Source organism: Mus musculus, chromosome 5, assembly GCF_000001635.26.
Source record: "Mus musculus strain C57BL/6J chromosome 5, GRCm38.p6 C57BL/6J".
In the NCBI taxonomy this organism is placed as follows: domain Eukaryota; kingdom Metazoa; phylum Chordata; class Mammalia; order Rodentia; family Muridae; genus Mus; species Mus musculus.
The window spans coordinates 72,970,127-72,984,181 of record NC_000071.6 but is presented as its reverse complement, the minus strand read 5'-3'; the positions used below and the strand labels follow the sequence as shown (position 1 = coordinate 72,984,181).

At 43.2% G+C, this 14,055-nt stretch overlaps 1 protein-coding gene across 3 annotated transcripts in view; it reads right to left on the bottom strand.

The window, feature by feature from the left end:
* Window positions 1–5,340: 5,340 nt before the first annotated feature.
* Window positions 5,341–14,055, bottom strand: part of Slain2 (SLAIN motif family, member 2) — a 64,480-nt gene continuing 55,765 nt past the window's right edge. For 2 of the 3 annotated variants that reach the window (NM_153567.3, NM_001113423.2), the window contains 2 exons: window positions 9,336–9,651; window positions 5,341–8,185 (listed from right to left, as the gene is read on the bottom strand). In NM_153567.3, the coding sequence (NP_705795.2) occupies window positions 8,119–8,185; window positions 9,336–9,651 (383 nt within the window). In that variant the 3' untranslated portion in view covers window positions 5,341–8,118. The remainder of the gene's footprint in view (window positions 8,186–9,335; window positions 9,652–14,055) is intronic. The other variant, XM_006504171.2, reaches the window with a different exon arrangement.

Here is a 14,055-nt window from a genome sequence, read left to right as displayed (position 1 = left end):
TACACACTTTTAATTCCAGCCCTTGGGAAGTACAAGCTGGAAGACCTCAGTGAGTTCGAGGCCAGATTTATCTACACAGCAAGCTCTAGGATAACCAGGACTAAAGAGATCCTGTCTCAAAAAAAAAAAAAAAAATTAAATTAAAATAATAAAAAATAGAGTGGCAAAATGGATTTGTAACAGATTCCTTCGCCCATAATCCTTTTAAAGACAATATTTATATAATAAGCACACCGAGGGCTACCTAAGGAAGAGTAAACTCTCCTGTCTCTTATTTTCTCCAACCTAGTGGAAGGAAGCATAGGTATTAGAGAAATCCCTTCAGTGTCTGGAACACATCAGGCTGTAAGTGTATACTCGATGCAACTGAGCATCAGGACCAGAAACAAGTGAGACCACCTGGCAGTGAGTTCTTCTCTCCCTTAGTTAAAGGGGTAAAAGGCAGGGGGGCTGGCACGCTGTTGAGTGGATGTTCTCATTGGCAAGCTCCCAGGCTCCCGGGGCAGAGAGGCCCCGACTTAGAGACCATGACTCTAAGGGTTTGGGCTTTATTTGGTTTTAGGGAGTCCTACCCGGAGAGTCCCTTCCTCCACACTTCTACTGGTATAAAGTTGTCTGTGTGCCCTTTCTAGAACAGGGGCTGGGTCTGTTTCAGAAACTGTTGGTTGGCTGGGGTAAGAGTGGGGTGCCCTAACCCTTCTGCAATGACAGATCTCTCTCTCTCTCTCTCTCTCTCTCTCTCTCACACACACACACACACACACACACACACACACACACACACACACACACAATACACACACACACACACACACACACACAGAGGCAAAGGGAAATGGGCTTAATTTCAGTAAAATACAAATTTACTGCTGGAGAATTACTATCACTGGGGCAGAAAACACAGACAACACCCACTTCTCCCATCCTGGGGTTCACAGCCTCGCATGATTTCTGAAATGGGGCGAGAGCACAGGTGGTAGAGAGAGACCTCGTGATCATTTCAGCACACCTGGGCATCTATTCATTATACTCTACTGAAGAGCAATTCGAACACCATTGTAACCCTAATCCCCCGCGCTGTGAAATCTAATAGTCCCGGGCTACCAGTGTTGGGGTGTGGATGTCTTTAGAAGGCCACAAAATTCTGCTTCTCGTGTTCTCCCTCAATACAAGAATTTAGTATTACTTATTTTCTTAATCACTTTTAATTTCCCTCAAATTCTGCCTTTATACTTTCATTTTTGTGCAATTTGAAGTCTTTTCTGGTTTGGCTATTGATCCCTAGGCTGGTGTTTTAAATTTTCCAGATATTTGTTCTTTTCAGGTACTTTCCCATAGTTGACGTCTGCTTTCATTTCTTACAGCCAGAGAACATACACTGTATGGTTTCAATACTTCTAACTGCATCCTTTTCTGCCCCAGCATGTGACCTTTGGTGAAAAGCCCACTTGCTTTGATGTTAACAGTGACTGCCTTCAAGACTGTTAATTTTAGCAAATGGATTGTGTTTGAGAGTATCGTACATCCTCAGGTAATTGTATGTCAAGTAATTTTAGATTAAATGCTGGGCATTTTCAATACTAGACTACATATTAAGATAATCCAGCATTGTTTTATTTATATCAATCTGGACAGGTTCAGACCTAAAGTTCTGGACCATTTGCTGCAGGTCTGCCCAGCAGGGCTTAGAAAACTGGATCTGTCTCTCCTGTGACCATTCAGTAAACTACGCCTTGGCACAAATTGAACCTGTTTCCAAAATCTGCAGGGCTCTCTCAGGTCTGATATACATATTTGTAGTTTAGAAGGGGAGCCTGAAGCTTGTGTTAATTAGAAACAAGAAAAAGAGTTTGGTGTGGCAGTGCACATCTTTAATCCCAGGACCTGGGAGGCAGAGGCAAGTGGGTCTGAGTTTGAGACCACTCTGGTCTACACAGAATTCTAGGCCAGCCAGGAGACACTTTCTCAAAACATTAATAAAAAAATCAAAACAAAAAAGGGGGATTTGTTCCCCATCTCTGGGCTTCCCTCTTGTCTCACAAAGGCACCCCCCTCCTCTGGACAGAAATATCATATTTCCTTTGGAATTGACACCACATCATGGCTATTGCATAACTCTGGCCATTCTCAAGAGAGGGAACTAATGGAAACCGGCCCCTTCCCGCTTCCCTGTCCTGGAGAGAGGGGCTCCCATCCACTGCAGCTGGACTGGTGGCACTACTTGCCTTCAAGGCTTCTGTGGAGGGCTTTCCCACATCCTCCATGAGAGAAAACTCCTGACTCACCAGCTTCATAGTAGCAAAGACATGGCTGGAGCAGGTGTGAGTGCCGACCTTGATCTCAGGATGAGGAGAAAAGGGCAGAAATGGAAATCCCTCCACTGTGGACTGACTCCCTTCTCCAATCGGCTCTTACTTACCCTGTGTTGCTATTTGCCTTGTGTTCAGCAAATTTCACTCAGTGGGGTTTTGGTAGTCTGGTAGAAATCCAAAGTGCCACTATTTTTCAGAGCCCTCAATTGGAAGCAACTGCCTTTATTGGAAAGGGCAGACGAATGCACTTACACGACGACATGTAAAAGCTGTGAGAACGAGCAAGCCACGGTGGGTGGCTGGTGAACCTTGTTAAGTGGTTGAATGTGAAAGAGTTTTGGCCTTCAATCAAGGAGAAAATACAAATGGCTTCCCTGTGGCTCAAAACTCTATTATCAGCGTCAGGTGTAAGGACAGCTTCAACTTGGGGGATGGGAACGAGCGCTGTCAGACTTTCTGGGTGCTGGGGCCTCTCATCTGCAAGGGGTTAGCGAGAATTCTTACCGATCACTGGCTACCTTCACCTTTCTGAAGATATTTTAGGCATCCATTTAAGAGCTGTTTGAAAAATGAGCCCCTTTGGTTGCTGATGACAGAACCCGAGTAGAAACGGCCCACGTTCTGAGGAAGTGCAGAAGACTGCCAAGGGGAGCGGTGCTGTCCTCGTGGGCACCACAGGGGACCTAGGATGGTTGCCTTACATTGTATGCACGCTGCATTTGTGCTGCAGATCTATTTTGTGTTTGCTCCTGAACTGGCTCATACGAGTGTGCCGCATGTGTGCTCTGGCAGAGGAAAAGGTTGCCTGCTCCACCTTTATGGTTTGAATGGGTTTTTAATGTGAATTTAACTCAAATCCAATTACTCCACTAGTGAGGTACCTTAGAATTCGGGGGGATGCTAACTTTGGTACTGTTGGATGCAGGACAGAGAATTCTGTGTTCCAGCAGCCCTCCTGGTTACTTTAAAGTTGAACTCAGACTCTCTTAACTCTCTGATGACATCTGTTCTCTCTTGTAGAAGTCTTTTTGGCTCATGAGTTGGGGAAGATGGCTCAAAGTGCTTGACCCATAAGCATGAAGATCTGATCTGGATCTCCTGTAAACAGCTGCAGCACAGGCTCGTAACCCAAGCACTGGGGAGGCAGAGACAGGAAGATCCCTGGGATCGGCTGGCCACCTGGTGTAGCTTAGTCAGCAAGCTCCATATTCAGTGAGAGACCTCGCCTCGAAAGCTAAGGTGAAGGGGGAAGATGAAAGACAGACAGACAGACAGACACATGTTCTGTTGTAGAACTGCCACTGCATTCAATACTGTCAGCCCATGGCTTGGAGCCTGGGTCTGGTTAAATCAAGATTCAATAAGCAGCCAGGAAAATGAACATTACATAAACACCTGTATATTGTTTCTGGAAGCACATCTGTCTCACCAGAAGTCTACGCAACTTAGAACAGTTTTCAATGATTCCGGAGCCCAGAAAGTTAACTGGCAAGCACGACTGATGTCAGTGTCAGACAGAAAACAGCCTCAGACTTCCAAGGCCGAATTGAATACCAGCGTAACTGATTTGCCTTTCTGACTCACCCTAGTCTTCTAATTTCTGAATTGTAGAACTGTAGGCAATCATTTGTCATAATTATCGCTTTCTGTTTATTTCTTAAAGCAACAGGTATATATTAAATATTAATATTTAAATAGTAAAAATTTTTATTGTAATCCACTTATTATTGGATCACAATTTATTCATAATTGGCAGTTATAAATATTGAGAACTTGCGTTTTGATGCCTGTTAATAATTTAAGACAATATTTAATATTTTTACAATTTTCTTGTGGTAAGAATATTCAAAATACCTTTAGTTATTTTGAGATGTACATTACTGCTGATTATAAAATTCCTTCATGTGCAGAACTGAATTTAGGCCCCCTTAGCTATAGTTTGATAAACGTTGACCAATCTTTCCTAAGGTGATCTAAAGTATATGAGAATTGGCTTGAATTCATGTGTAGTTCACAGTCTTAGTAAGTTGTAGTAAATCTGGCTGCTGTCTTACTTAGCCCGCCTGTACGTCTGCTCAGGACTATTTTAAACTGCAGTCAGAGTGCTCCTTAAACTGTGCAGTCATCGCTAACACTGATCAGGTTGGCCCCAAACTCCTACTTCTCCTGCTTTAGTACTAGGATGGCGGATTTGCTACGTCAGACGGCTTCCAAATGAACATTAATACAGCAAGTGTTTCAGTGGAGATATACATGGCTTAGACACACTTCTCATTCATAACTGACCAAAGTATACTGACAATTATTATTCAAGTTGTTCTTTAAGTCTTCAGCTGTCTTGAGAGAAGAACTCCAATGTACGGTATCATTTTGTGTGTCATCATCAGTAAGATGCAGGTGTGAGCATCTCATCGCCTATGGAACAAGCAGAGCACATTGACAAGCACAGGTCTCAGTCGTTCCAAACATAAAAGAGCCGCACGATCACCTAAAAGCAGCATGTGGCTTAAGAATGCATGGAAGGGGGCGGAGAGATGGCTCAGCGGTTAAGGTCCTGAGTTCAAATCCCCAAAACCACATGGTAGCTCACAACCATCTGTAATGGGATTCAATGCCCTCTTCTGGTGTGTCTGAAGACAGCCACAGTATACTCATGAAAATAAAATAAATAAATCTAAAATAGATAAATAAATAAAGAATGCATGGAGGTTCCCTGTTGGAAACCTTTAGGTAATACCTCCTGTTTTATAGACTTTCTAGCTACATAGCAATTCAGAGCAGATGAAAAACCTCCAAGAACAAACCAACCATCAAGTTAACTGTGATGGCTCCAAATGACTCAACTATGAAAGGAGGAGAGTGACTGTAGTGACCCAGCCCAGCTGCGGGTCAGGATCTGAAGGGCAGCGAGACTTGGGTCTGTGTGTGCTTTAAAAAACCAACTGAGAAAGTTACGAAGACCAACTGTAGGTAATGGGGCTGGGGGAGAGAAGAAATCTTGCCATATCCAGAAATTAATAAAACACTTGGAAGATAAATATAGATTTAATAATAAACATTATGGTCAGGCTGTTTATTAAGGAGGCAACCACATATTACAAGTTCAGCTATAGAAATGTTTGCAAATCAAACTTCATGTGATCTAAAAGGACCATGCATCATACTGTCAAAACCGGACACCTGTACAGTGAGTTACGTCAATCTGAACATACATAGTCTAGATCATCCTAGAGGTATACAAACATCTGGGCCACATATGTATTTAATCTTCTTTGCTTTCAAAAAAATTTTTTATATCTATATATAAAAGTGATGTTCTGAGATAATTTAAAAAAGTATCTGACATTTATGAATGGTCCCCAGTTTTACAAAATGTGATTTCCAGGGTATGAAAACTGAGAAAAGTCAACTCTTCAGAGAGTTTTATACAAACAAGTTTTGTAGAAAAATGATTCAGCAAATGCTTGAGTTAAGAATATTTATATTTTTCCAATTCTTTACACTTTTATTAACACACTTACAAAAAATAACATCCAAACACTGAGAAAATTAAATAACTTTGGAAGCAGAGGTCATAGCTTCTGCTGACATACAAGTGACAATTCTGGGCTGTTGGCACAAAATAATCAACATTTATAACCCTACTACTATATATCAAACATAAGTTAAAATCATAGGCACTAGTTCATCAAATCCACATTTCTTCTGTACTACTAACCACAGTAAATCCTTAGATTTTCCCAAACAGAAAAACCGGCAATACACAAAGGCTTTCTAGTAAGAAGGCAATTTTTCTCTTTAGGAAACTAAAAGCCAATAATCTGTGGTAGTACAGCAGCAGCTGAAATAATATCACCAAACTCAGATCCAAAATACATTTTTAAACAAGTGATGAAATAGTTTAATTAAAAAAAAATAGATATTTTTTCTGATACAGCCATTTAAAAACAATGTTAAATAACCTGAATATTCCTTTTGAAACTGATTATCTAACTTAAAAAATGTAATAGATGGTTCATTAAAGTTCTTTTAAATTATTAGATTGCAGCATTTATTATTTCTTTTCAACTGTTACACTGAACAGAGACCTGCTTGCTGTGTGCACATGTGACTCTACAGAGACAGCGGCTACTCCTTTGTCATTTATGAGACACACCGCACCAAAGTATACGTTCCATCTTTCTTGGAAAAACAACAGTTTTTTAGTTCATCATTATGGATAACCGTGAGCCCCTCCTTTCCCTCTCATCCCTTCCAATGCAAGGACACAAGGTCTTTCACTCTACACTCTAGTTCCGGCACTGGCACTGGCGCTGTTTGTGCTAGCGAGCTCTATGTCTCCCTGCTGCTGGTCCAGCGTCAGCAGTGGCAGACTGGGTCTCTGTTATTAACTCATGCTTTCCTGAGCGGGAAACTTTCCTTCCCTTTCTCTCTGCATTTCTACTTGCACCTTACAGAACACCTCTACTTACAGGAAATGAGTTCAAATCCCCACCTTTATGTGACCCAACTGCCAATATTTAAAACTGTCTAGATTAAGTATTTAAAAAACAGACCTCATTATAAAAAATGAGAAGTCAGCTAGAGTTATAGTTTGCTAATAATCCGATAGAAATAAACCAGCTGATTTCAAGGGGTATATACACACATATGCCATTAGAAAGCAAGTACTCAGCAAAGTAGAGTCGGATGACTTGTTACAAACCATGAAAACGCTGATGTAAGGCAGAATCTAAGTTAAAGGGGACAGTATTTTAAAAAGATACTTCATACAGTAATTCAGTTTAAAGTGGATCGACTCCCACATAATAGAGCATTCTGCCGATCACGAGCAACAATACAACTGTCATCACCAGAGATTTTATAGTTCAGTGCATAGATTTCCCCTCCTCCTGTGACATGGTTTTATTCCAGGTTGTAAGTGCTGAGGTGTTATTTTGTCAAGAACAAAGACACATCATATCATAGAAACCTGGGAATGGAAACGAGATCTTTTAGTTGTGTGACAGAAACAGCATGTGAGTAAGGTGGCTTCAACAGCAAAGGCCGTCTTTCCTGAGCCAGGAACTAGACAGTTAGAAAGACTGTAACTGACAGTGAGCCCTTCTGGCAATCAAAAACAAGTACACACAAGTCTGTGATGTTGATGCAAGGTGTGGGCGTGCCCTGTGACACCAGTTGGACATGGCTACGTGTGAGCTATGTTTAAAACATAAGATAGTTTTCCCAATGAGCCTGCAAAAGTACTGTATAAAACTTCCCTAAACATAGGTAGAAGCATGTTTGAAGTCTTTAGCTCAGGCCCTTCTTTCCTCTCTCCCAATCTTTATAATTTACTGTATCCTGAAGGACTAATAAAACAATTTAATTAGTCAGAATATTAGTTCTTGTTAACACAATATTTATTGATACTATTTGTACAGTAAAGTAGGTTGAACGTGAGGTTTTGGATAGCCTAGGTTCACCATCTTCCCATGTACTCTCTTTACAAATGGGCATTTCTCTTTGGCATCCAGTAGGTATTTGCCCAGATATTGGCCTCTGTCAAATAATAAAATGAACCGTGTTTCTAGTGAACAAGCTAAGGAGCCCATGGAGAGTGACTGCATGATTACCAAATACATCTGATGTCACGTGGCTTTAAAGTGCTGCTTCCTCGTCTCCGTCAGTTGTGCTATTAAGACAGAGAGGCTGGGAGTTTGCAAACCCCAAGAGTCTCATCTGAAGAGTCTGCATATAAAAGTTGGTTTCAGTTTGGTGACGGTGTCCATGAAGCTGTGGACATCTGTGTCCTCATCTCTGCTGGTCAGTAACAGCCGTCTTTCCAACTGTCATCTTTCATGCTACCATAACTTTTAGGAGCTGGCAATGATCTGAAATGAAAGAATTTTATGACTTTTTATGTCTGTACAGAATGCTACCATACGATTTGTTACATGTCTTCAGTATTTTTCAGGTGGCACAGTGTCCCACCAGGGTATTCAGGGAACCACTAAGCTCTAAACAACTATTGAACAACCTTTACTTGCTTGGCAACTTTAAAACTTTTGAATGTTACTACAGACAAGCTGAGTCCTCGAACCTGTTTTTGTTAATATGCCTGTGGAATTAACACAAGAGGAAAGAAAAGTCCTAACACACAAATAGCCGATCTCCTGTTGTATGGTGAGAGGACGAATGGGACAGAGTGACTCAGAGTTCCCGCCACAGACTGGCAGGCAGTGTGGGGCACTGGATAAGGAAAGCGTTTGATGTCAGACAAATTGTAACTGACACTCTTACTAGTTGTATGTCCGCAGGGAATTACTAAACTTCACACAGTCCTGTAAAAAGTAGAGTACTTATTGCTGTGACAGTTAGACATGGTGAGAAGCACACAGCGCACAAAGCCACCGTGTTCTCCTACCGAGCCTGGAAATGTGAAATGTCTGTATGAAGATGACGTATGTAGAGGCATACACAGTGTAAATACAAGATTGGAACTTTTAAAAGAAAGTTTAGCTATAGCTGACGTCTAACTTAGCAACAGTGCTAAGCCTTTTCCTGAAGGGCCGAGACCATGTGGGTATGCTCATAACCTTCTTGGGATCAGAAGCATTCCAAGATTAAACAACAAAATGGGGCTCAGAATCTCTGGGGTAGAAGGTGGATCTGTACATTTATGGAAAACTTGGAGACAATTCTGAGGTGCACTGGTTTAAACAGGGAGCACAGCAAGTACTTTCTTAACCGCCCTGTGCTTACATTATCTTTATTGTTGTTCTTAACCTATCACAACCAAAACAAGTGACTAACCATTCAGTCCTAGGAGCTGCCTGAGGTACTTCATCATGTTAGGCATTTGGGCATCTGCACCAAGGTTGTATAATGTCCAAATGAAGACTTTTTCAGAACAAGGAGGCAATGGACTAACATGGTGGGACCCACTAGACCCTCCACACTGACAACTGGATGCAGACAGGACTGACTGCAGGTTGCTCCTTTTCATAGACTTGTCGTGCCGAGTACAACATTTACACTTACCTTCGAACAGGCTGTACAAGCTTGCTGCGAGGCACTGGGATGCCCCCCGCAGAAGGGGCGCTTGGCCGGGGCAGGCCACTCCTCATTGCAGTTGTCCCTGCAGGTCTGGTTAGAGTGGCACTGTTGATATTGCTGGAAGGGTTTGCTGGGGCTGAGTTCTGCACCACAGGAGGCCCAGGTGAGGAGGTGGTTTGTGTGAACTGGGTAGTTTCTTGGCTACCAGAACCAGAGCCATGGTTACTAAACGCTTTCACTGGTTGCCGAAGAGCCAATGGAGACGGTGCTGCAGGGGAGCGGAATTTGCCTGGAGAAGGTACTGTATGCGGAACAGCAAAGGAAAGCCAGTGTTTTCGGAGGGAACCAAGTACCAGTCAAAGCACTGTTTGTTACCCACGATGACCGAGCACTAGGAGATCTATAGTATGAGCCTCAAATAAAGAACCTTTCTGGGCTAACAGAAAAAAGGTTACCTCAGAGGGTGACAAAATGTCTCTGAAAGAAGTACATTAACCAGGGTACCCTGGATCCCCCAAGAGGAAGGGGGTGCGAGTGCAGCACCACAGGGACCAGGAAGACGGCTCAGTGGTAAAAGGTGCTTGCCATGTATACTTAGAGATCCAAGGTCAATCTAAGGCACCAACATAAAGGTAGGACTTGACAAAGCTGTCCTCTGACCTTCCCACCATACCATTGCCTCCATGTGTTGTATGCACGGATAACACAATTATCAGTAACTTTAGTCACCCAGGATTATGTCTCACTGTAGGAACTAAGTAGGCCCACACGAGGACATTCTAAAGGTCAACGTAAGGGTTGGATATACATGTGAATAAAAATCTAATGACTAGAGTCTCAAAGCTACTTATCATGGTGTAACTAGAGGTCAGGAATTAACAGTTATTACTATTATAAAAGTCAGCTCCAGAAGCACCAAGATAACTCAGTGCACAACAGTGCATGCCACACACTTGACAACCTGATCTGGATCCCTGAAATCCATGGCAAAGGAGACACTTCCTCAAAGTTGTTCTGACACACATGTGTGTGCACTCCAGGAGCCTATCAAAAGGCCTATGAAGTCACAGAATGCCAAGTCTACTATGAAATATGTGTTTATATTAAACAAATGCCAGATAGATACAATGAAATGTCCAATCTTCATTGCTTTCTCAGAGAAGACAGGATTCAAATACATTTTATTATTGTAATAGGTCCCTCTGAGATGAAGTTTAGATCTCTTGGGGTGCATGCTCACCCTTTTCTGCTTCTTGTTTGAATATGTCTCCTCTGAAAGGGTTTTAAGTGTCCTCAGAAGGCCATGGATAGCCTTCACAGGACCTTGGGGATAAGGCAGGGTGGAGGGTGTGTGTGGAGCAGAGGCAGAAAGCTAACATTATTCTCCATCAACTGCCTTCGTTTCAGGAGGGTGCAGTCGCGAGAAAGCTTGAGGCACAGGCGTGGGCCATCTTATACTATTCTGTTTGCTCCACTTCTGTAACCCATCTGTACAGCAGAGCACAGCAAGTCTACTGTAGTAATGGAGGGCAGAAAAGAGGTGATCAGTTCTGATTATCAAGCTCACTGCATCCCGTGCTTATGGTTAGTGAAGCAGACTGCTAGTGTGTTTGTGAGAGTGTTTCCACAGAGGATCGAACAAGGCAGGGACACAGCTCTGAATGTAGATGGCGCTAACTCATCCATGGGGGTTGGGGATGTAAGCGGCTCTGCCTGCTCAGCCACACCCTCCCTGCCAACACTGACTGGAAGCTCTAAGATGAAAAGCCAGAGAAGCCAGCCTGAAACCAAGCTTGAATAGGACTGAAAGGAGATCAGCCTGCTACTAGACTCCTCTAAGCCTGGACGGTCCATGAAATGTTTAGAAAAGTACTTAGCCATTCAGTGCAGTGATTTTGCAGGAAGGGTGTTTGGAATGTTGGGTCTGAGAGTCTGATATGAAACGAACCAGTTCTGAAGCCCTGGGGCTTTTTGTTGTTCTTCTGAACACATTCTTTCAGCAGAGTGTATATCAAGCAGGCCAACCTTATTTTGGTGAGCAGAAAAGACGAAATCAGAAATCTGAGAGATACTGTGTTTTAGAGGAGAGAGCTGCTTAGAAGACCTTCAGAACTCGGCTTGGGGTCTGGCTGAACCTTCAGCTAAACACTGGGCTGAGTATATCCAGAATGAAATTCCGTGCATGTGGACAAAGGAGTGCAGCCCTGTAAATTGAACAGCCGGCAGAGCTCACACAAAGTGCTGTTCCTGAGTTTCAACCAGCTATGGGAGAGTCCTTGCCAAATCAAAGAGATGTCAAAGCAGCCTGGAGATACTCTAAAACAATCAAGCCTTAACTAGAGGGTGGGGAGGGAATGACACCTACATGGGATGGGACACCTAGTGCTAGAAAAAAAGGATGCCACAAATCTCCTCTAACAAAACTTATAAAAGAAACTTCTGAATAACTGTGTCCACAGCTGCTGTCCATGGGGGTAAATACACTGTGTTTGTGAATAGGGTTACATTAGAACATACTCATTCATTTAACCACAGCCTGTCACTGTTTTTAAGTATAGTAGGTGGACAAACCGAAAGTTGTTAGAAGCTGGTCTCTGAGAAAATAATCCATTTCTACTATGAAGGTTTAAACTGATTTGTAAGAAATACAATTACTTAATAAACTCCAACAATATTTAAAAGAAGATTAACAATATCCATCACAGAAAGATGTAAACTTCCACACTGTCTGCCATCCACTGCATAATCATGAAACACACCAAGGAACAAGAAAACAGGAAGGCAGGCCAGGAAGCACCTATGTCCAGAGAAATTGATGCCTGAACCAGCAGGAGGGATATCACACGGACTCTTACCTAGGCTCAAAGGTACACACAGTTTAAATGGGATGAGGAGAAATAGGTTTCCTGGAAAAGCACATGGAGGTTTTAAAGATAAAGAACTTAGAGCAGCGCTCTCCTCTGTTAGGGTCAATAACAGCTGAGATGCAGAAGAAGAGCAGCTTAGCACTGAGCATGGTCCCACCCGCAGCACAGAGCAGTTACGACGACTCCTAAAAGGCCTCTGTGACCTAACTGCGAGCCAGCACGAAGAGCTTTTACTATATGTACCCTAGTCCAAGAACTCGGGAGAGACTGGATGACTGCACAAGGCCATTGGATAAAACCATAAGCTCACTCACACAGCTCGTTTGAAGGAGGAGAGGCCAAGCCTGATGATCTGTCTGATGCTGGCGCCCACGGGGGAAGGAGAGGACTGACTCCTCACAGTCTCCTCTGCCTCCACGATCATGCTTCGGCACGTGCACACATATAATCGCATACAGAAACTAAAATGACAACTTAAGTGGAAAAGCCAACCAACCAAATACCCCTCCCCCTTCCTAAGGAGGGTAAGACAGGAAAATGCAGGAACTCCAAACTAGGAACAGTATAGTCAAGTTTCCGAGAACCAACAAATAACTTTTCTCTTTTATTTTCTTCTCATACAATGTATCCTAATTAGTTTCCCCTCCCTCTCCTCCTCTTATATGGATCCACTCCCTGCCTCTCAGTAGAAAAGGATTCTGTGTTCAATTTTGCAGCACACATACTAAAATTGGAAAATAGATTAGCATGGCCCCTGAGCAAAGTCTTGAATCATTCCATATTTTTCTTTGTAGGAATAAAAAAAAACTCTTTAAAAAGAAAAAAAACCAGGCTTCTAAGAGATTAAAAAAAAACAACCTATATTTTATAAAACAAAACCATTATATTGGACAACACAAGAGCCCAAGAGAGGGCACAAGAATCAGAGACCTACTTGTTCACATACTCGGGAATCCCATTAAAAACACTAAACTGGGGTGGAAGAGGAGATAGGAAGGGGATTGTGTGTGTGTGTGTGGGCGTGCGCCACACACACACACACACACACACACACACACACACACACACGGGGAATGGGTGTAGAGAGACTGGGAGAGAGGTCCGAGAGAGTGAATGGAAATGGGGTTGGGGCATCTCTAGGACATGCCAGAGACCTGGGATGGGGGAGGCTCCAGGAAGTCTCTCAGGGTGACTCTAGCTGAGACTCCCAACGCTTGATATGGCCTCCTGTAGCCAGGCAGAATTCCCAGTAGAGGGACAAGAACACTAACCCATCCACAATACCTTGGACCCAAAATTTGCCTTGTCTACGAGAAGTGTAGTAACAAAGAAGAAACAGAGACTAAGGGAATGGCCAACCAATGACTGACCCAACTTGAGACCCATCCCATGAGCAAGCACCAATCCCTGACACTAGTAATGAGACTGTTACAGTTGCAGACAGGAACCTAGCAAAATTGTCCTTTAAGAGGCTCCATCCAGCAGCTGACAGAAACTGATGCAGACACCCACAGCCAAACATTAGACAGAGCTCGGGAAGTCTATGGAAGAGCTGGGGAAGGACTGAGGAACCCAGAGGGGATAGGAACCCCATGAGAAGACCAACAGAGTTAACTAAACTGGACCCTTGGGGCTTCCACAGACTGAACCACCAACTAAAGAACACACAAGGACTGAACCTAGGACAGCCCTCTCCCACCCCGCACATATATATAGCAGGTTCCTCAACAACTGGACCAAGGGCTAACCTTGACTCTGATGCCTGCCTGTGGATCCTGCTCCCCTAAACTGAGCTGCCTTGTCTGGCCTCAGGCCTTAGTGGGAGAGGATGTGTCTAG